This window comes from Salmo salar, chromosome ssa09, assembly GCF_905237065.1.
Source record: "Salmo salar chromosome ssa09, Ssal_v3.1, whole genome shotgun sequence".
NCBI classification, from domain to species: Eukaryota; Metazoa; Chordata; class Actinopteri; order Salmoniformes; family Salmonidae; genus Salmo; species Salmo salar.
In genome coordinates, this window is record NC_059450.1 from 72,094,905 (window position 1) to 72,118,284 (window position 23,380).

Genomic DNA, 23,380 nt, shown 5'->3' on the forward strand with positions numbered 1-23,380 from the left:
CCTGAGTTCACCCAGCCACCAGAGCTGTTGCCCTGAGTTCACCCAGCCACCAGAGCTGTTGCTCTGAGTTCACCCAGCCACCAGAGCTGTTGCCCTGACTTCACCCAGCCACCAGAGCTGTTGCCCTGAGTTCACCCAGCCACCAGAGCTGTTGCCCTGAGTTCACCCAGCCACCAGAGCTGTTGCCCTGAGTTCACCCAGCCACCAGAGCTGTTGCCCTGAGTTCACCCAGCCACCAGAGCTGTTGCCCTGAGTTCACCCAGCCACCAGAGCTGTTGCTCTGAGTTCACCCAGCCACCAGAGCTGTTGCTCTGAGTTCACCCAGCCACCAGAGCTGTTGCCCTGAGTTCACCCAGCCACCAGAGCTGTTGCCCTGAGTTCACCCAGCCACCAGAGCTGTTGCCCTGAGTTCACCCAGCCACCAGAGCTGTTGCCCTGAGTTCACCCAGCCACCAGAGCTGTTGCCCTGAGTTCATCCAGCCACCAGCGCTGTTGCTCTGAGTTCACCCAACCACCAGAGAAATGCAAGAGGAATGGCAGGACTTGCACATCAGGAAAGACTAGCTGTGTCCCTTCCTGCCTGCCTGCCTGTCTCCATGCCTAACTGCCTGTCCACCAAATGGCCTGCCTGCCTGTCTATCTGCCTACTTGCCTGCCTGTCTATCTGCCTAATTGCCTGCCTAACTGACTCCCTTCTTGCCTGTCTACCTGCCTAACTGCGTGCCTGCCTATCTATCTTCTTACTTGCATGCCTGCCTGCCTCTGCTCAACTGCCTCCCTCCGTCTGTCTGTCTGTCTGTCTGTCTGTCTGTCTGTCTGTCTGTCTGTCTGTCTGTCTGTCTGTCTGTCTGTCTGTCTGTCTGTCTGTCTGTCTGTCTGTCTGTCTGTCTGTCTGTCTGTCTGTCTGTCTGTCTGTCTGTCTGTCTGTCTGTCTGTCTGTCTGTCTGTCTGTCTGCCTGCCTGCCTGCCTGCCTGCCTGCCTTACTGAGTGTTCTTACTGCTCTCTCTTACCCTGGAGCCTCCACATCTAAAATTACAGCCTATTCCCTACATAGCACACAACTTTTTACCCAAGCCATATGGGCTAGGGGTCAAACGCAGTGCACTATGTGGGGAATAGGGTGTCATTTCATTTTGCCCCTTGTTGTCTCTAGGGCAGTTTGAGTTGTGTGCTGGTCAATCAATCACATGCATTTTATATCGCCCATTTCACATCAGCCAATGTCACAAAGTGCTATACAGAAACCCAGCCTAAAACTCCAAACAGCAAGCAATGCAGATGTAGAAGCACGGTGGCTAGTACAGTGAAAATACTTTCTTGCAAGAGGTTCAGAGAGAGAGAGAGAGAGAGAGAGCGATAGAAAGAGCGAGAGAGGAGAGAGAGAGAGAGAAAGAGTTGAAAACAGCAGATTTGGAACAAAGCAGCGTGTCCGGTGAAACAGTTTTCATAACCAACAGACAGGAGTCGTCAGGCCAACAGCAGGTCCGGGACAAGCTAGTTCCATAGCCGCAGGCAGAGAAGCAGAACTGGATCGGCAGCACGACCGGGTGGACTGGGGACAGAGACAGCTTGGAGTTGTCAGGCTAGGTAGTCCTGAGGCATGGTCAATGCAATCCCCGGATCCTTGGGACATCCCTACCCTAAACCCTAACCTTAATTTCGATCCTAACCTTAACCATAACCCTTACCTAACCTTAACCTTAACAACTATAATGGGGTAGGGACGTCCCAAGGATCCCATAGCATGGATCATGGTCCTAGGGCTCAGGTCCTACTGGTGGGGAGACAGATTGGTCTAACCAATTGGTCAGCCAATCGATCACCAGTCCAATCAATAATGGTGGTCATTAAGTCATTACTGTAGATCCATATTGTGCTGTGCCCCAGACACATTTTGGCAGCTAGTGACTGTCGGGTCATCAATAATTGTTTCTCCTAATGTAACAGTGTAGGTTCCGTCCCTCTCTTCGCCCCAACCCGGGCTCGAACCAGGGACCCTTGCACACATGAACAACTGACACCCCACGAAGCATCGTTACCCCTCGCGCCACAAAAGCCGCGGCCCTTGCAACGCAAGGGGAAACCCTACTTCAAGTCTCAGAGCGAGTGACGTCACTGATTGAAATGCTATTAGCGCGCACCACCGCTAACTAACTAGCCATTTCACATCGGTTACACTAACACCAATCCATTTAATGGCTGGGCCTTTTGCCCCCCCAACAATTTGAATAGGAACGCGAGGTTGTATCATTTCAACCAAATTATATAAAAATAAAATCAGAACAATTTCCGAAATATGCATAAAAAAGATATAGTACGCTAGCAATGCTAGCACCCTAAATGAGCTTTCTCTTGATAATTTGCTCTTCTGAAGAGGAATGGAAGGGGTGGTTGTTTAAAGAAAATCAATGCCTACTCACAGCCAATCAGCCAGCAGCCTCTGGCAGCCAGCACTTCACTCATACCTACTGTTCCAATAGGAATTTCCACAGGCTCTGGAGAACCACCGGGCTCTGGAGAACCACCAGGCTCTGGAGAACCACTAGGCTCTGGAGAACCACCAGGCTCTGGAGAACCACCAGGCTCTGGAGAACCACTAGGCTCTGGAGAACCACCAGGCTCTGGAGAACCACCAGGCTCTGGAGAACCACCAGGCTCTGGAGAACCACCAGGCTCTGGAGAACAACCAGGCTCTGGAGAACCACCAGGCTCTGGAGAACCACTAGGCTCTGGAGAACCACCAGGCTCTGGAGAACCACCAGGCTCTGGAGAACCACCAGGCTCTGGAGAACCACTAGGCTCTGGAGAACAACCAGGCTCTGGAGAACCACCAGGCTCTGGAGAACCATCAGGCTCTGGAGAACCACTAGGCTCTGGAGAACAACCAGGCTCTGGAGAACCACCAGGCTCTGGAGAACAACCAGGCTCTGGAGAACCACCAGGCTCTGGAGAACCACCACCAATCAATCAAATGTATTTATAAAGCCCTTCTTACATCAGCTGATGTCACAATGTTCTGATCAGAAACCCAGCCTAAACCCCAAACAGCAAGCAATGCAGGTGTAGAAGCACGGTGGCTAGGAAAAACTCCCTAGAAAGCCGTAACCCAGGCTCTGGAGAACAACCAGACTATGGGTTGGCCAGGCTCTGGAGAACAACATGAGTGAGGCCTGGAAGACGAGGCTATGGGATGGCCAATGGACCAGCATTGGGACATACTGTACATGAAAAATCCACTCTAAATTGTAGAGTCCCTTCCAGACATAACAGCACCATGGTCTATGAACATGTAAAAAGTTCTGGTCTAGACATAGGAGAGGCAGAGGTCACTCATCCTAGATTTGCACAATCCCAAATCAACCCCTAGTTCCTATCCCTTGGCACTTGTGAAGGATTGGATAGGTGTAAGCAATATGGAGACAATTCCATCTCAGCTGTTGTCATATTGTTTAAAACCATTCTTTGAGATCACACCCTTATACAGGAAGGGCTTAAGCCGGGTTAAGGACAAGGGGTTGATTTGGACTGGAGTATGATTTCGATCCACCTACTAATGTCCCAATCTTTTCATCTTCTTCCCCAGACAGATAGTGACCCCAAGTACCCAGGTAGTCGTCTCTCTGACTCTGACCCGATCAAAACCCCAGATAACTGGAACACAGCAGACTATTCATCTTTCAGTGGCCTAGTATTTAATAGTGCATTGGGGACCTCAGTCTCCCCCTGGTTGCTGTTGCAAGGGGAGATGAAATGAGTGGTGCAGGGGCGGGTTCTGTCTTAATAATGCTAATGGAATGAGCTGACTGGGGGAACGCAGGACGGAACGGTAGATTTGATTAGGTCTGGAAGGGAACGGAGGAAGAGGGAACATCGCCAACCAAACAAACAATAATGCAACGGAGCGCTCCTGGGGAATAGACAACAGGAGTACACCATTACATTCATCATCATATATTACATTCATTCATTCATATATATTTTTTATATTCAGTAATATGATTTATTTGGTTGTTTGCACAGTTCTATGACTTTTTGTATGCATATTATTATATTATATAACACAACCATATAGTGTCTGGCTTTCTGTGTTGGTTTGTGTTGTTTTGTACTCTGCACAGCCCCTCTCCTGTTCTGGTCTGGTTTGGTCTGGTGTAACTCGGTGTCAGACTGAGGTCCTGAACAGATCTGTCTCCCGCTGTGCTCCTCCTCATGGGGTGCAGCTATACCTGGCGGGTGACTCAGGCCTACTGAGGGGGGTAGCCCAGTCAGGCAGAATTAGGCCTCAGACGTCAATAGCAGACAACTGGTTGATCCGCAAAAAGACCTGTTTTGTTGTCATAGGCCGAGGCCACATGCAGCCACACAGGGAATGGGTTTGGATTGGAACATATACCACTACTCTCCCGCATATAAAAACTGATTAAGGATTAAGGATAGGCTAGATAGGTTAATCAAGGTTTGTAAGGATTGGGATTTCTCCACTTTTAGGGATTATCTATTGTATTTAAGGTGGGTGGCATGCTTTGACTCAAGTCTGTTGTTCTCCAAAAAGAGGTTTGGTGAAGAGGACTCTTGATGTAGGCCTAGATTGTTGTACCGTTGCAGATGTATGCAGTTCAGAAACTACACAGAAGAGTTGTTTCCCTGCTTCCGTCTTTATGTCTACAATATGAATGACAGTGGTCTGTTGCAAATTCATTGCTAAATCCATTACTTAGCCGGCCGCGACTGGGGCGGCGCAACAATTGGCCCAGCGTCGTCCGGGTTAGGGGAGGGTTTGGCTGGCAGGGATGTCCTTGTCCCAACGTGCACTAGCGACTCCTGTGGCAGGCCGGGCGCTGTGCACACTGACACGGTCACCAGGTGCACGGTGTTTCCTCCGACACATTGGTGCGGCTGGCTTCCGGGTTAAGTGGGCATTGTGTCAAGAAGCAGTGCGGCTTGGTTGGGTTGTGTTTCGTGGATGCACGGCTCTCGACCTTCGCCTCTCCCGAGTCCGTACGGGAGTTGCAGCGATGAGACAAGACTGTAACTACCAATTGGATACCACAGAATTGGGGAGAAAACTGGGTAAAAAAAATATATATAAATATAATAATAATATAAAAATCCATTACTGCTGAGAACACCGACCATGCGATTAGGCCTTTCTGTCAGTCCCCATCATATCAGTCAATGGGAAAGGGCCTGGTGGAGGAGCTCCACTTGTGGGACCATCAGGAGAATAGGACAGGGCCTGGTTGTGCAGCACTACCTGTGGGACCCTCAGGAGTATAGGACAGGGCCTGGTGTAGGTGCTCCACATGTGGGACCCTCAGAAGGAGTTGTCAGGCGTTTCTGAAGAAACAGTGCCTTGCAAAAGTATTCACCCCCTTGGCATTTTTCCTATTTTGTTGCATTACAACCTGTAATTTAAAATCATTTTTATTTGGATTTCGTATAATGGGCATACACAAAATAGTACAAAATTGGTGAAATTAAATGAAAAATAATATAAAAAATAAAAAACAGAAAAGTGGTGCATGCATATGTATTCACCCCCTTTGCAATGAAGCCCCTAAATAAGATCTGGTTCAACCAATTACCTTCAGAAGTCACATAATTACTTAAATAAAGTCCACCTGTGTGTAATCTAAGTGTCACATGATCTGTCACATGATCTCAGTATATATACACCTGTTCAGAAAGGCCCCAGAGTCTGCAACACCACTAAGGAAGGTGCACCACCAAGCAAGCAGCACTAAGAAGACCAAGGAGCTCTCCAAACAGGTCAGGGAAAAAGTTGTGAAGTACAGATCAGGCTTGGGTTGTAAGAAAATATCAAAAACTTTGAACATCACACGGAGCCCCATTAAATCCATTATTAAAAAATGGAAAGAATATGGCACCACAACAAACCTGCCAAAAGAGGGCCACCCACCAAAACTCATGGACCAGGCAAGGAGGGCATTAATCAGAGAGGCAACAAAGAGACGAAAGATAACCCTGAAGGAGCTGCAAAGCTCCACAGCGGAGATTGGAGTATCTTTCTATAGGACCACTTTAAGCCGAACAGTCCACAGAGCTGGGCTTTACGGAAGAGTGGCCAGAAAAAAAGCCATTGCTTAAAGAAGAAAATAAGCAAACACGTATTGGTGTTCGCCAAAAGGCATGTGGGAGACTTCCCCAACATATAGAAGAAGGTACTCTGGTCAGATGAGACTAAAATTGAGCTTTTTGGCCATCAAGGAAAACGCTATGTCTGGCGCAAACCAACACCTCTCATCACCCCGAGAATACCATCCCCACAGTGAAGCATGGTGGTGGCAGCATCATGCTGTTGGGATGTTTTTCATTGGCAGGGACTGGGAAACTGGTCAGAATTGAAGAAATGATGGCGCTAAATACAGGGAAATTCTTGACCAACTGAGCTACCAACTGTAGCTCAGTTGGTAGAGCATGGTGCTTACAACGCCAGGGTTGTGGGTTTGATTTCCACAGGGGGCCAGTATGTAAGAATATAATAAATATGTATCCACTCTACTGTAAGTTGCTCTGGATAAGAGTGTCTGCTAAATGACTAAAAATGTAAAAAATGGAAACCTTTTTTAGTCTCCAAGAGATTTGAGACTGGGACGGAGGTTCACCTTCCAGCAGGACAATGACCCGAAGCATACTGCTAAAGCAACACTCAAGTGGTTTAAGAAGAAACATTTAAATGTCTTGGAATGGCCTAGTCAAAGCCTAGACCTCAATCCAATTGAGAATCTGTGGTATGACTTAAAGATTACTGTACATCAGCGGAACCCATCCAACTTGAAGGAGCTGGAGCAGTTTTGCCTTGAAGAATGGGGGAAAATCCCAGTGGCTAAATGTGACAAGCTTACAGACACATACCAAGCGACTTGCAGCTGTAATTGCTGCAAAAGGTGGCTCTACAAAGTGTTGACTTTTGGGGGGGGTGTGAATAGTTCTGCACGCTCAAGTTTTCTGTTTTTTTTGTCTTATTTCTTGTTTGTTTTACAAGAAAAAATATTTAGCATCTGGTGGTAGGCATGTTGTGTAAATCAAATGACACAACCCCCCCCAAAATCTATTTTAATTCCAGGTTGTAAGGCAACAAAATAGGAAAAATGCCAAGGGGGGTGAATCCTTTCGCAAGCCACTGTAGATTTCTCCTGAACTGTACTGTCAGTTGGTCCGGTCGCGGCCTGGCTTGTCTTAGCATGCCTAATTGGATTTCAACTAGACTCTGTTTCCTGTCCAGCTATCAGTGCCTCCCCTTTAACACTACCTCTCAGAGAGAGGGAGACAGAGAGAGGATGGTGGAAGATAAACAGAGAGGTAGTGTCTCTGTGTGTGTGTTTGTTCATTCAAATCTGGAGGATAAGAGCTATAGAGTGTGTGACAAGAGATGCAGAGTGGCTTAGCAAACAGCAAAGCTCATCCAAAGTGATTGTTCCATGGTTGAGAGTGAGAGGAGAGTGATTTTAAGAGAGGGAAAGTCTAAGATGGTGAAAGTGTCAGAGAGAGAGAGAGAGACAAAGAGAGAGAGTGGTAGAGAGAGATACAGAGAGCGAAAGTGAGAGTGAAGGAAGGAAAGAAAGCTTGGACATTCTACAAGCTATACTAATGACGGTCAAGATGGTGAAAGTGACAAACCGTGAGAGACAAGGAGGAAGACAGACTTTAAGCAACTGTACTAATGACTTCTGTAGACAGTCATGATGGAGAGTAGCAGATAGATAGTGAGAGACAAAGAGAAAGATAGAAAGAAGGCCCAGAAAGCCCAGACAGACAGACAGACAGACAGACAGACAGACAGACAGACAGACAGACAGACAGACAGACAGACAGACAGACAGACAGCCCAGACAGAGAGCACAGACATAAAGACAGGCTACGAGCTGTACCGATGAATTTTGTGGACAGCTTGGAGACATTTGTAAACAAAGTAGTCACGATTACTGTTGATTCAGAGCCAGATTAGGGGCAGACTTATTACCAGCCACAGACAGACAGACAGACAGGGAAATCCCGACATTGGCTCTAAAGTGGGGTAAAGTCTATGTACTGATCTCACATTATTACAAGACATTTACTCCAGTGGAAAAAACACCCCTGATTTTGTCCATTTCATCCGTTTTCCATGACGCTGCAGGGAAAGAACAGCATGCGATGAGTAGTGCAATAATGAATGTAGGTTTGTTTTATTATTTATTTAACGATTGACCATACATCAATGCCTGCCGCTGGGCTATGTTTGTACTGTATTTGCAGAGAAATGCTGTGCTGATCAGCTTTTTCTCCTCACAAAAACACTTACATCTAGCTGTTCTTTTCTCAACTCTTTCTACTTCTCTCTACGTCTACATCTCTCTCTCTCTCTCTCTCTCTCCGCCCCCTGTGCTGCTGCCCTCTTCACCCTCTTTAAAAATGCTCTCGCTCTTTCCCCCTCACTACAACCCCCTCCAATATCCTGTCCTTTTCTCTTTCTCCCCCTTGGCCAATTCTCTTTCCCCCTTTCTCTACCCCCTGCTCCCCCTTCTCTCTTTTTACTCTCCACAGTCCACCCCTCTGCACCTCCTGCACCCCCCTCTTTCTCTATTTCCTCTCCTCCTTCCATCGCTCCTCTGTGGGTGCATGTGTTGTCAGAGGAGGCTGGAGGAGATAGGAGGCCTAACTAGCTGCATTAGCTCTATGCATTATTCACGAAAGGGAAAGGGAAAGGGGGATAACTAGTCAGTTGTCCAACTGAATGTATTCAACTGAAATGTGTCTTCCGCATTTAACCCAACCCTTCTGAATCAGAGAGGTGCGGGGGGCTGCCTTAATCGACATCCACGTCTTCGGGAGCCCTGCAGTCTGTGTGGGTCTGGGTCATTTCCTATCTGCGCACTGGGGATCTCTGTGTCAGGGGACCGGGCCTGGTGAAAGAGCAGCATGTCAGGGACATTCAGGGAACAGGAGCCGCTGAATTGGGAATGACACTTGAGAGAACAGAGAGGCACTAAACAAGTTTTTAATTGTGTCTTTATTTTGATCACAGGAGGTTGATGGCATCTTAATTGGGAAGGACGGGCTCCTGGTAATGGCTGGAGCGGAATAGGTGGAATGGTATCAAATACATCAAACACACGGTTTCCATGTGTTTGATGCCATTCCATTAGCTCCATTCCAGACATTATTATAAACCGTCCCCCCTCAGCAGCCTCCACTGATTTCGATAAGGTGAAAATATTCAGACTCAGAACAATTATATTAGTGCACAAAGCTCGGTCTGAGCGTATTTGGGTCACAGAATGTTGCCCTACACTTCAGCCTCATCCACAGTTGATGTTTGTATAACGGCTGGTGCCGTTTTTTTGAGATCCTTGGCACCGCTCCTTTCAACTGCAGTGGAATTGTCTTTCCTCTTACAGCTTTTAAAAGGGGCCAGTTGGAACGGTCTCTGAACTGGGTTGATATGAAATTTTAATTCAAACAACCAGACAAAGCTAGAGTGCCTCTTCTCCAACACAACATCATGTGCTTTTCAGGCTACACTGCTTTGATTGGGGCAAGGATGCCTGGGGGTGGGGAGAACAGTGGGGGCCTCTATCATAAAACCACACTGGTTCTAACAGGAAGAAAAAGACTCTGCTTGTTCAGTAAACATTATGACACATACAGGACCAGTCAAAAGTTTGGACACACCTACTCATTCCAGGGTTTTTCTTTATTTTTACTATTTTCTACATTGTAGAATACTAGTGAAGACATCAAAACTATGAAATAACACATATGGAATCATGTAGTAACCAAAAAAGTGTTACACAAATCAAAGTATATTTTATATTTGAGATTCTTCAAAGTAGTCACCCTTTGCCTTGATGACAGCTTTGCACACGCTTGACATTCTCTCAACCAGCTTAATGAGGTAGTCACCGGGAATGCATTTCAATTAACAGATGTGCCTTGTTAAAAGTTAAATTGCAGAATTTCTTTCCTTCTTAATGCATTTGAGCCAATCAGTTGTGTTGTTACAAGGTAGGGGTGGTATACAGAAGAGAGTCCTATTTGGTAAAAGACCAAGTCCATATTATGGCAAGAACAGCTCAAATAAGCAAAGAGAAATGACAGTCCATCATTACTTTAAGACATGAAGGTCAGTCAATCCGGAAAATGTCAAGAACTTTGAAAGCTTCTTCCAAGTGCAGTCGCAAAAACCATCAAGTGCTGAAAAACCATCAAGCGATGAAACTGGCTCTCACGAGGACCACTACAGGAAAGGAAGACCCAGAGTTACCTCTGCTGCAGAGGATAAGTTCATTAGAGTTACCAGCCTCAGATATCGGAAATTAACTGCACCTCAGATTGCAGCCCAAATAAATGCTTCAGAGAGTTCAAGTAACAGATACATCTCAACATCAACTGTTCAGAGGAGACTGCGTGAATCAGGCCTTCATGGTCAAATTGCTGCAAGGAAACCACTACTAAAGGACACCAATAACAAGAAAGGACTTGCTTGGGCCAAGAAACATGAGCAATGGACATCAGACCGGTGGAAATGTGTCCTTTTGGGTCACATGCTTCCCACCGTGAAGCATGGAGGAAGAGGTGTGATGGCGTGGGAGTTCTTTGCTAGTGACACTGTCTGTGTTTTATTTAGAATTCAAGTGGGACTATCATTTGTTTTTCAACAGGAAAATGACCCAACACACCTCCAGGCTGTGTAAGGGCTATTTGACCAAGAAGGAGAGTGATGGAGTGCTGCATCAGATGACCAGGTCTCCACAACCACCCGACCTCAACCCAATTGAGATGGTTTGGGATGAGTTGGACCGCAGAGTGAAGGGAAAGCAGCCAACAAGTGCTCAGCATATGTGGTAACTCCTTCAAGACTGTTGGAAAAGCATTCCAGGTGACTACCTCATGAAGCTGGTTGAGAGAATGCCAAGAGTGTGCAAAACTGTCATCAAGGCAAAGGGTGGCTACTTTGAAGAATCTAAAATCAAAAATATTTGTTTAACACTTTTGTGGTTACTACATGATTCCATATGTGTTATTTCATAGTTTTGATGTCTTCACTATTATTCTACAATGTAGAAAATAGTAAAAAATAAAGTAAAACCCTTGAATGAGTAGCTGTGTCCAAACTTTTGCTGGTACTGTATATGTTATGACGCCATAGCACTTTGGGTATATATCCACTCTTTGTGTTGTATCAGTTACCCCAGAATGTATCATTGTTTTGCATTATGAGGCAATGACAGTGTAACTGACTGATTTGTTGTTCCATTCTGCACAGGCGACTACCAGGATTACAAATTCTGATTGGTCCTGATGATCACAAGGGCCCTCTTCCACCTCTTGTCGGCCAATCCCGATGGGGCTCCGGAGCTGATGTCACAGATGGCCCGAGGATTTTCGTGTTCGGGAATCCAGAAGATACAAGCAATACCACGGTGAGTGAGTGACAGACAGACAGACAGACAGACAGACAGACAGACAGACAGACAGACAGACAGACAGACAGACAGACAGACAGACAGACAGACAGACAGACAGACAGACAGACAGACAGACAGACAGACAGACAGACAGACAGACAGACAGACAGACAGACAGACAGACAGTATCTGGTCATGGCACATTCACTAAACACTTGAGTCTGGTCTCAGTACTTTGAACTGGCTTCCTTATCTCATTCCTTAACTTCTACAATATATACAGTATTAATATATTAACATTATCATAACAATCTATATAGATGTAGGATCTTAATTGGATCACTTTTTGTTGCTGAGAATTCTCCTGCACAGCAGTAAATGCAAACTTGTAGTGTATCCAAGGTTTTAAAAGGCTTCTAAAGTTTGCAATTTCCACTTTAAATTTCAGAATTGATTTGACCAAACAAAAAATGTATCAACCCCTACAAAAATGTCCATTGATTATAATCCACATAATAATTCACATTTCCTGTTGCTGCAGGATTATTTTCCTGCTGTAGCAAACTGCCTCAAATTAAGATCCTACATCTGTATACTCCGATATGCAGATCACTGATGGAATATTTGAGAGAGTTTAAGGAGTGAGTAATGAGTTACAAAAGTGAATCGGACAATGGATTATGTATAGCCAAAATGCATAGGTCAAAAGGCAGTCTGCTAAGAGAGTTGGGGCAGCAGTGAACCCATTACCCAGTGATCCAGGTGATCATGTATTTATGGATTGTGTCTGCAGCAGCAAGAGAAAGTGTCACCGAAGATGACTTCCTGACTCGGCAAGGGCACAGGGAGCAGAGTGAAAATGTGTGTGTTTCTGTGTGTATTTGTGTGTTAGTGTGTGTGAGTGAGAGAGAGAGAGAGAGAGATGAAGAGACAGAGACAGGTCTCATCTGAGTCAGCACTGCAGCATGGATACACACACATTACAGAGACTTATGCACACACACACACTCATAAGTAGGTACTTGTCCATCTGCACATAGACTCACATACCCACACCTACACACACCTACACACACCTACACACACACACACACACACACACACACACACACACACACACACACACACACACACACACACACACACACACACACACACACACACACACACACACACACACACACACACACACACACACACACCTGAACAGCTCTCAGTGTCCATCTCAGATTGATTGAACAGGTTTTGGTAATGTGTGGGACTCAGGAGAAGCTGGTCTTTCAGGCCCAGCTGTCAGAGACGAGTTACCCCTCATCCACATCAATCCGGATCAACGGGATGCCAAAGTAACACCCTGTCCAGGCCGGCTCAGAAAGAGGACATAATCCTCTTATAGACCCACAGCATTGGCTTCAATGAGGGCAACGCTAGAGGGCTAGCCTTAGCACCTTAGAAGATTCACTTCAATAGGGATAAAGTTAGTAGACTGGGCTAGCCTTACCTTAGCGCCTACGACCATTCATTCCAATGTGTAGGATGTTAGCGGCCTGGCATGGCGCCTGAGAGCATTCACTTCAATTTGTTAGCGGTCTAGCCATTAAGAGCTTTCAGTGTACTGAATGACTAAACGAGTCTGCTCACTCTACAGTTCCTGTCGCAAATATCTTTGTTTAACTGATACTCCATCCCTCTATTACTCAAGTAGATGAACGCAAACAGTCTGCAGTGCATCATTCAAAACCTGAATCAGTGAACAGTCTGATATTGCCAGCTAATCACTCTGATTGATAGAACATTCGCCTGCAGTTGGCAGTTACTTCCTGTTTAGCCAGTTCCTTTGTCATTGTGTGGCATGGCATGACAATAGAAAGACGTTGGCTGAAGCACAGGCACTCAAACAGACAGCCAGGCTATAGCACTCAGATGCTGTAGTTACTGAAGCAGAGCAAGCAGACTGGAGAGTCCTGAAACAGCCGGTCAGAGCGTGATAACGTCTTCTCTCTGAGCTCGAGGAAAGTTGACAGTGTTTTTGGTGGAGCTGATCAGCCTCAGCTGCAGATGGAGGTGATAGTAGAGGAGAAGCTTTGTGTATCGATCACTGGGCTTCAGCACCAAATCCATCATCGTTAGCCACTATTGAGGTCTCTCTCGCGCTTCTCTCTATTCAATTCAATTTCAATTTTCTCTCTCTCTCTCTCTCTATTCAATTCAATTTCTATTTTCTCTCTCTCTCTCTCTATTCAATTCAATTTCAATTTCCTCACTCTCCTGCTGTGCAGCATGCTAGCAGCAGGGTTGCAGGGGCTGTTCATTCACCTCACAGTATGATCCCATCCATTAATTACAGTGCTGATGGTCAACCTAGATCTTTTCTTTATTGAGTGCTAACGTTAGAGACAGTCAATAAAGCATGGATGTCAACAAATTAACAATGGACTGATTTGAATTAAGGTTGCAATTTAAATTCAGTTTACCCAGACGCTGTCTGTCTATTTTCAATTTTAGCATCGTACTGAACCCAGACGGAACCCAGACGGAACCCAGACTGTCAGAAACATCAGATAAAGCATGTCAGTGAATTATCAGAGGATGAATATGGCTGAGACGAGGAGGGCTATTGATTGGCTGTTGGGGAGGAAACAGTGTTGCGAGGTGGTGTTGGCCATGAGTTGTGGTCAGACTGAGCGAATGCTGAGCACACTTCTCTGGGATTTGATTAAAACATAACAAACCCCCTCCACTCTCCCTCCTCCTGTTTCTTTACCTCCCTTCATCCCTCGTTCCCAGCCACCCACATATCTGCATAAAGGGCAGGCTGAACAGAAAGTGCACTGCTGCAAAGTTGTCAGTGGCAATAAACACAGAGACAAGTAGTGTGTGTGTGTGTGGGTGTGTGTGCGTAGTGTGTGTGTGTGTTTGTTCCTTCTTAAATGTCCTAAAAGCGTGTCCTATAAGTGTGGTTGTCCTATGTGTCACATCTTGTTGAGTGTGACGTGTTTCGCCTTGTGAATGTAGAGTTGAAAACCCTTCTGACTCCCTCCTCACAAACAACACAAGATACAGATCTGTTACTAACATAATTCTAGTCCAACACAACACAAAGCTCTGTCTTCCATCCTTCTCTGGTTCCCATTTCAACAATACCTTTTTGTCTGTCTTTCCTTTCTGCTTCTGTGGCGTCAGGTAGCCTAGTCATATCAAATCAAATCAACGTTTATTTGTCATGTGCGCCCGAATACAACAGGTGTAGACCTTACAGTGAAATGCTTACTTACAGGCTCTAACCAATAGTGCAAAAAAGGTATTAGGTGAACAATAGGTAAGTAAAGAAATAAAAACAACAGTAAAAAGACACTGAAAAATAACAGTAGCGAGGCTATATACAGTAGCGAGGCTATATACAGACACCGGTTATTCAGGCTGATTGAGGTTGTATGTACAATGTGATATGGTTCCAAGTGACTATGCATATATGATGAACAGAGTAACAATAGCATAAAAGAGGGGTTGGCGGGTGGCAGGACACAATGCAGATAGCCCGGTTAGCCGATGTGCGGGAGCACTGATTGGTCAGGCCAATTGAGGTAGTATGTACATGAATGTGTAGTTAAAGTGAGTATGCATATATGATAAACAGAGAGTAGCAGCAGCGTAAAAGAGGGGTTGGGGGGGGGGGGGCACACAATGCAAATAGTCCGGGTAGCCATTTGATTACCTGTTCAGGAGTCTTATGGCTTGGGGGTAACAACTGTTGAGAAGCCTTTTTGTCCTAGACCTGGCACTCCGGTTTCGCTTGCCATGCGGTAGTAGAGAGAACAGTTTATGACTGGGGTGGGGTGGGGTGGCTGGGGACAATTTTTAGGGCCTTCCTCTGACACTGCCTGGTGTAGAGGTCCTGGATGGCAGGCAGCTTAGCCCCAGTGATGTACTGGGCCGTACGCACCCTCTGTAGTGCCTTGTGGTCAGAGGCCGAGCAATTGCCGTACCAGGCAGTGATGCAACCAGTCAGGATGCTCTTGATGTTGCAGCTGTAGAACATTTTGAGGATCTGAGGACCCATGCCAAATCCTTTTAGATTCCTGAGGGGGAATATGCTTTGTCGTGCCCTCTTCACGACTGTCTTGGTGTGTTTGGACCATTCTAGTTTGTTGGTGATGTGGACACCGAGGAACTTGAAGCTCTCAACCTGCTCCACTACAGCCCCGTCGATGAGAATGGGGGCTTGCTTGGTCCTCCTTTTCCTGTAGTCCACAATCATCTCCTTAGTCTTGGTTACGTTGAGGGATAGGTTGTTATTCTGGCACCACCCGGCCAGGTCTCTGACCTCCTCCCTATAGGCTGTCTCGTCGTTATCGTGATCAAGCCTACCACTGTTGTGTTGTCTGCAAACTTAATGATGGTGTTGGAGTCGTGCTTGGCCATGCAGTCGTGCCTGGCCATGCAGTCGTGGGTGAATAGGGAGTACAGGAGGGGACTGAGCACGCACCCCTGGGGGGCTCCAGTGTTGAGGATCAGCGTGGCAGATGCATTGCTACCTAACCTCACCACCTGGGGGCGGCCCGTCAGGAAGTCCAGGATCCAGTTGCAGAGGGAGGCGTTTAGTCCCAGGATCCTTAGCTTAGTGATGAGCTTTGAGGACACTATGGTGTTGAACGCTGAGCTGTAGTCAATGAATAGCATTCTCATGTAGGTGTTCCTTTTGTCCAGGTGGGAAAGGGCAGTGTGGAGTGTAATAGAGATTGCATCATCTGTGGATCTGTTTGGGCGGTATGCAAATTGGAGTGGGTCTAGGGTTTCTGGGATAATGGTGTTGATGTGAGCCATTACCAGCCTTTCAAAGCACTTCATGGCTACGGACGTGAGTGCTACGGGTCTGTAGTCATTTAGGCAGGTTGCCTTCGTATTCTTGGGCACAGGGACTATGGTGGTCTGCTTGAAACATGTTGGTATTACAGACTCAATCAGGGACATGTTGAAAATGTCAGTGAAGACACCTGCCAGTTGGTCAGCTCATGCCCGGAGCACACGTCCTGGTAATCCGTCTGGCCCCGCAGCCTTGTGAATGTTGACCTGTTTAAAGGTCTTACTCACGTTGGCTATGGAGAGCGTGATCACACAGTCATCCGGAACAGCTGATGCTCTCATGTATGCCTCAGTGTTGCTTGCCTCGAAGCGAGCATAGAAGTGATTTAGCTCGTCTGGTAGGCTTGTGTCACTGGGCAGCTCACAGCTGTGCTTCCCTTTGTAGTCTGTAATAGTTTGCAAGCCCTGCCACATAAGATGAGCGTCGGAGCTGGTGTAGTATGATTTAATCTCAGCCCTGTATTGATGCTTTGCTTGTTTCATGGTTCGTCGCAGGGCATAGCAGGATTTATTATAAGGTTTCGGGTTAGAGTCCCGCACCTTGAAAGCGGCAGCTCTACCCTTTAGCTCAGTGCGAATGTTGCCTGTAATCCATGGCTTCTGGTTGGGGTATGTACGTACAGTCACTGTGGGGACGACGTCCTCGATGCACTTACTGATGTGGTGTACTCCTCAATGCCATCGGAAGAATCCCGGAACATGTTCCAGTCTGTGATAGCAAAACAGTTCTGTAGTTCAGCATCTGCTTCATCTGACCACTGGGTGAGTGGTTAAGAGTGTTAAGCCTGTAACTGAAAGGTCGCTGGTTTGAATCCCAGAGCTGGGAAGGTGGAGAAATCTGCCATTGAGCAAGGTGGTTAACAACAACTGGGTGCTGATGATGTAAACTAAGGCAGCCCACTGCAGCTCTCTGATTTAGAGGTGTTGGATTAAATGTGGAACACATATTTCAGTTCTGTGCAACTGACTAAGTTTTCCATTTTATCCTCTCTCTCTCTCTCTCGCTCTCGCTCTCTCTCTCTCTCTCTGTAGTTAAATGGAGGAGAAAGAGAGGAGTAGGAGTCGGTCTCTGTCTCGTAGCCGTAGGGCCACCCGGGTGCAGCAGGTGGTGGGGACGTTGATCAGACGCACCCGCGAATCACTCAGCAGGTACAGTATCAACACATGAGAGGCATATGCGTTCACAGATAGAGAAACACACATTCACAGATAGAGAAACACACATTCACAGACAGAGAAACCTACAGAGATTCGATGTCAAGAGGTTCGCACTCCCACAATAGAATGAAGTGTGTGGACGGGCCACCTGTTCGGCATGCTAGTAAACACGCCAGAAACAGCTGACAGAGATGGAAGGGGATGCCTTTAGCCCTCTGTAGTGAATCTAATTCAATGTTTTACACAAATACTTTACTCACATAGTCTCACACCAGCTGCTCTGCCACTCCCAATAACCCCTGACCTCTAACCCCTATTTAACCCCTGTTTGACCTCTCAGAGAGCGGATCCTTGGGGATGGGAGGTCCAACCGGTCTGGCAGCGTGACCAGTCAGAACTTCCCGGTGAGGCTAACGGTTCAGATCGTCAGAGACCCGGTGTTGGACTCCAGCGGTCATGGGTTCTCCCTCTCCAGACAGCACCCTCTGCTGGTCAGGGACGTGGCTACAGGTACGCCGTGCGTGTGTGAGAGAGCGAGAGAGTGAACGCTCTCTCTGAAATGTGGCCACCTGCTTCATCATGCCGCAGTAGACTCGCCCACAGCAAGACAGATTTAGGCACACACAAACACATGCACACACACACATGTGCGCATACGCACACACACACCAACCCTCTCCTGGCATTTAGAATGCCAGGCACCGTGCCAGAAAAGCACACCAACCCTCTCCTGGCATTTAGAATGCCAGGCACCGTGCCAGAAAAGCACACCAACCCTCTCCTGGCATTTAGAATGCCAGGCACACCGTACCAGAAAAGCACACCAACCCTCTCCTGGCATTTAGAATGCCAGGCACCGTGCCAGAAAAGCACACCAACCCTCTCCTGGCATTTAGAATGCCAGGCACCGTGCCAGAAAAGCACACCAACCCTCTCCTGGCATTTAGAATGCCAGGCACCGTGCCAGAAAAGCCAGTGAAACAACAGAGCCACCTGCTTATTGTTTTAGATTTGATCAATCTTCATTTAGTTGGACACACACATTAACACACACACACACCTTGCTGAGCTGTGTGTTTCTTTCCTCTCTGTAGAAACGACTGATCAATACCCTGATCAATACCCTGATCAATACCCTGCTGCCCCATGCCCAATAATCACAACTTGCTGCAGAGAGAGAGAGGGGGAGTGAGAGAAAGAGAAAGAGAGAGGGGGGAGACAGAGAGGGAGGGAGAGAGAGAGGCTGGCAGAGAGGCTGGCAGAGAAGCTGGCAAGGACCCAGAATAATGTTAACCCTCATATGCCTCCCCAGAGGAGCTACTGTAAGCACATGTGACTGTGTTGAACTATATAACTTTGTGTCCTCTGTGTGTGTAGGAGGCCCAGCAGAGGGCATACTGTACCCTGGAGACCAGGTGTTACAGATCAATGACCTGCTGGTGGACCATCTCAGCTATGAACAGCTGCAAGACATCACCAGGTAACTAACCTTGTTTTCTCTGTCTTTATTCCCTCTGTTCCTCACTCTGTTTTCTCTCTCCTTATTCCCTCTGTTCCTCACTCTGTTTTCTCTGTCTTTATTCCCTCTGTTCCTCACTCTGTTTTCTCTCTTTTTATTCCCTCTGTTCCTCACTCTGTTTTCTCTCTTTTTATTCCCTCTGTTCCTCACTCTGTTTTCTCTCTCCTTATTCCCTCTGTTCCTCACTCTGTTTTCTCTCTCTTTATTCCCTCTGTTCCTCACTCTGTTTTCTCTCTTTTTATTCCCTCTGTTCCTCACTCTGTTTTCTCTCTCCTTATTCCCTCTGTTCCTCACTCTGTTTTCTCTCTCTTTATTCTGTCTGTTCCTCACTCTGTTTTCTCTCTTTTTATTCCCTCTGTTCCTCACTCTGTTTTCTCTCTTTTTATTCTGTCTGTTCCTCACTCTGTTTTCTCTCTCCTTATTCCCTCTGTTCCTCACTCTGTTTTCTCTCTCTTTATTCCCTCTGTTCCTCACTCTGTTTTCTCTCTCTTTATTCCCTCTGTTCCTCACTCTGTTTTCTCTCTTTTTATTCTGTCTGTTCCTCACTCTGTTTTCTCTCTCTTTATTCTCTCTGTTCCTCACTCTGTTTTCTCTCTTTTTATTCTGTCTGTTCCTCACTCTGTTTTCTCTCTCTTTATTCTGTCTGTTCCTCACTCTGTTTTCTCTCTCCTTATTCCCTCTGTTCCTCACTCTGTTTTCTCTCTTTTTATTCTGTCTGTTCCTCACTCTGTTTTCTCTCTCCTTATTCCCTCTGTTCCTCACTCTGTTTTCTCTCTCCTTATTCCCTCTGTTCCTCACTCTGTTTTCTCTCTTTTTATTCCCTCTGTTCCTCACTCTGTTTTCTCTCTCCTTATTCCCTCTGTTCCTCACTCTGTTTTCTCTCTCTTTATTCCCTCTGTTCCTCACTCTGTTTTCTCTCTCCTTATTCCCTCTGTTCCTCACTCTGTTTTCTCTCTTTTTATTCTGTCTGTTCCTCACTCTCTTTTCTCTCTCTTTATTCCCTCTGTTCCTCACTCTGTTTTCTCTCTTTTTATTCTGTCTGTTCCTCACTCTGTTTTCTCTCTCCTTATTCCCTCTGTTCCTCACTCTGTTTTCTCTCTTTTTATTCTGTCTGTTCCTCACTCTCTTTTCTCTCTCTTTATTCCCTCTGTTCCTCACTCTGTTTTCTCTCTTTTTATTCTGTCTGTTCCTCACTCTGTTTTCTCTCTCTTTATTCTGTCTGTTCCTCACTCTGTTTTCTCTCTCCTTATTCCCTCTGTTCCTCACTCTGTTTTCTCTCTTTTTATTCTGTCTGTTCCTCACTCTGTTTTCTCTCTCCTTATTCCCTCTGTTCCTCACTCTGTTTTCTCTCTCCTTATTCCCTCTGTTCCTCACTCTGTTTTCTCTCTTTTTATTCCCTCTGTTCCTCACTCTGTTTTCTCTCTCCTTATTCCCTCTGTTCCTCACTCTGTTTTCTCTCTCTTTATTCCCTCTGTTCCTCACTCTGTTTTCTCTCTCTTTATTCCCTCTGTTCCTCACTCTGTTTTCTCTCTTTTTATTCTGTCTGTTCCTCACTCTGTTTTCTCTCTCTTTATTCCCTCTGTTCCTCACTCTGTTTTCTCTCTCTTTATTCCCTCTGTTCCTCACTCTGTTTTCTCTCTTTTTATTCTGTCTGTTCCTCACTCTGTTTTCTCTCTCCTTATTCCCTCTGTTCCTCACTCTGTTTTCTCTCTCCTTATTCCCTCTGTTCCTCACTCTGTTTTCTCTCTCCTTATTCCCTCTGTTCCTCACTCTGTTTTCTCTCTCTTTATTCCCTCTGTTCCTCACTCTGTTTTCTCTCTCCTTATTCTCTCTGTTCCTCACTCTGTTTTCTCTCTCCTTATTCCCTCTGTTCCTCACTCTGTTTTCTCTCTTTTTATTCTGTCTGTTCCTCACTCTCTTTTCTCTCTCTTTATTCTCTCTGTTCCTCACTCTGTTTTCTCTCTTTTTATTCTGTCTGTTCCTCACTCTCTTTTCTCTCTCCTTATTCCCTCTGTTCCTCACTCTGTTTTCTCTCTTTTTATTCTGTCTGTTCCTCACTCTGTTTTCTCTCTCTTTATTCTGTCTGTTCCTCACTCTCTTTTCTCTCTCCTTATTCCCTCTGTTCCTCACTCTGTTTTCTCTCTCCTTATTCCCTCTGTTCCTCACTCTGTTTTCTCTCTCTTTATTCTGTCTGTTCCTTACTCTGTTTTCTCTCTTTTTATTCCCTCTGTTCCTCACTCTGTTTTCTCTCTTTTTATTCTGTCTGTTCCTCACTCTCTTTTCTCTCTCCTTATTCCCTCTGTTCCTCACTCTGTTTTCTCTCTTTTTATTCTGTCTGTTCCTCACTCTCTTTTCTCTCTCCTTATTCCCTCTGTTCCTCACTCTGTTTTCTCTCTTTTTATTCTGTCTGTTCCTCACTCTGTTTTCTCTCTTTTTATTCTGTCTGTTCCTCACTCTCTTTTCTCTCTCTTTATTCTCTCTGTTCCTCACTCTGTTTTCTCTCTTTTTATTCTGTCTGTTCCTCACTCTGTTTTCTCTCTTTTTATTCCCTCTGTTCCTCACTCTGTTTTCTCTCTCCTTATTCCCTCTGTTCCTCACTCTGTTTTCTCTCTCCTTATTCCCTCTGTTCCTCACTCTGTTTTCTCTCTTTTTATTCCCTCTGTTCCTCACTCTGTTTTCTCTCTCCTTATTCCCTCTGTTCCTCACTCTGTTTTCTCTCTTTTTATTCCCTCTGTTCCTCACTCTGTTTTCTCTCTCCTTATTCCCTCTGTTCCTCACTCTGTTTTCTCTCTCTTTATTCCCTCTGTTCCTCACTCTGTTTTCTCTCTCCTTATTCCCTCTGTTCCTCACTCTGTTTTCTCTGTCTTTATTCTGTCTGTTCCTCACTCTGTTTTCTCTCTCTTTATTCTGTCTGTTCCTCACTCTGTTTTCTCTCTCCTTATTCCCTCTGTTCCTCACTCTGTTTTCTCTGTCTTTATTCCCTCTGTTCCTCACTCTGTTTTCTCTCTTTTTATTCTGTCTGTTCCTCACTCTGTTTTCTCCCTCTGTATTCTCTCTGTTCCTCACTCTGTTTTCACTCTCTTTATTCTGTCTGTTCCTCACTCTGTTTTCTCTCTCTTTATTCCCTCTGTTCCTCACTCTGTTTTCTCTCTCCTTATTCCCTCTGTTCCTCACTCTGTTTTCACTCTCTTTATTCTGTCTGTTCCTCACTCTGTTTTCTCCCTCTGTATTCTCTCTGTTCCTCACTCTGTTTTCACTCTCTTTATTCTGTCTGTTCCTCACTCTGTTTTCTCTGTCTTTATTCCCTCTGTTCCTCACTCTGTTTTCTCTCTCTTTATTCCCTCTGTTCCTCACTCTGTTTTCTCCCTCTGTATTCTCTCTGTTCCTCACTCTGTTTTCACTCTCTTTATTCTGTCTGTTCCTCACTCTGTTTTCTCTCTCTTTATTCCCTCTGTTCCTCACTCTGTTTTCTCTCTCCTTATTCCCTCTGTTCCTCACTCTGTTTTCTCTCTCCTTATTCCCTCTGTTCCTCACTCTGTTTTCTCTCTCTTTATTCCCTCTGTTCCTCACTCTGTTTTCTCTCTCCTTATTCTCTCTGTTCCTCACTCTGTTTTCTCTCTTTTTATTCTGTCTGTTCCTCACTCTGTTTTCTCTCTCCTTATTCCCTCTGTTCCTCACTCTGTTTTCTCTCTCTTTATTCTGTCTGTTCCTCACTCTGTTTTCTCTCTCTTTATTCCCTCTGTTCCTCACTCTGTTTTCTCTCTCTTTATTCCCTCTGTTCCTCACTCTGTTTTCTCTCTCCTTATTCTCTCTGTTCCTCACTCTGTTTTCTCTCTTTTTATTCTGTCTGTTCCTCACTCTGTTTTCTCTCTCCTTATTCCCTCTGTTCCTCACTCTGTTTTCTCTCTTTTTATTCCCTCTGTTCCTCACTCTGTTTTCTCTCCTTATTCTGTCTGTTCCTCACTCTGTTTTCTCTCTCTTTATTCCCTCTGTTCCTCACTCTGTTTTCTCTCTCCTTATTCCCTCTGTTCCTCACTCTGTTTTCTCTCTCCTTATTCTGTCTGTTCCTTACTCTGTTTTCTCTCTTTTTATTCTGTCTGTTCCTCACTCTGTTTTCTCTCTTTTTATTCTGTCTGTTCCTCACTCTGTTTTCTCTCTTTTATTCTGTCTGTTCCTCACTCTGTTTTCTCTCTCCTTATTCCCTCTGTTCCTCACTCTGTTTTCTCTCTTTTTATTCTGTCTGTTCCTCACTCTGTTTTCTCTCTTTTTATTCTGTCTGTTCCTCACTCTGTTTTCTCTCTCCTTATTCCCTCTGTTCCTCACTCTGTTTTCTCTCTTTTTATTCTGTCTGTTCCTCACTCTGTTTTCTCTCTTTTTATTCTGTCTGTTCCTCACTCTGTTTTCTCTCTCCTTATTCCCTCTGTTCCT

The 23,380-nt window shown here is 45.7% G+C and overlaps 1 protein-coding gene across 2 annotated transcripts in view; it reads left to right on the forward strand.

The window, feature by feature from the left end:
• Positions 1-23,380, forward strand: part of LOC106611696 (FERM and PDZ domain-containing protein 1) — a 38,111-nt gene that overhangs the window by 2,297 nt on the left and 12,434 nt on the right. For both annotated transcript variants that reach the window (XM_014212174.2, XM_014212175.2), the window contains exons 2-5: positions 11,271-11,427; positions 17,308-17,424; positions 17,774-17,943; positions 18,811-18,913. In XM_014212174.2, the coding sequence (XP_014067649.2) occupies positions 17,312-17,424; positions 17,774-17,943; positions 18,811-18,913 (386 nt within the window). In that variant the 5' untranslated portion in view covers positions 11,271-11,427; positions 17,308-17,311. The remainder of the gene's footprint in view (positions 1-11,270; positions 11,428-17,307; positions 17,425-17,773; positions 17,944-18,810; positions 18,914-23,380) is intronic.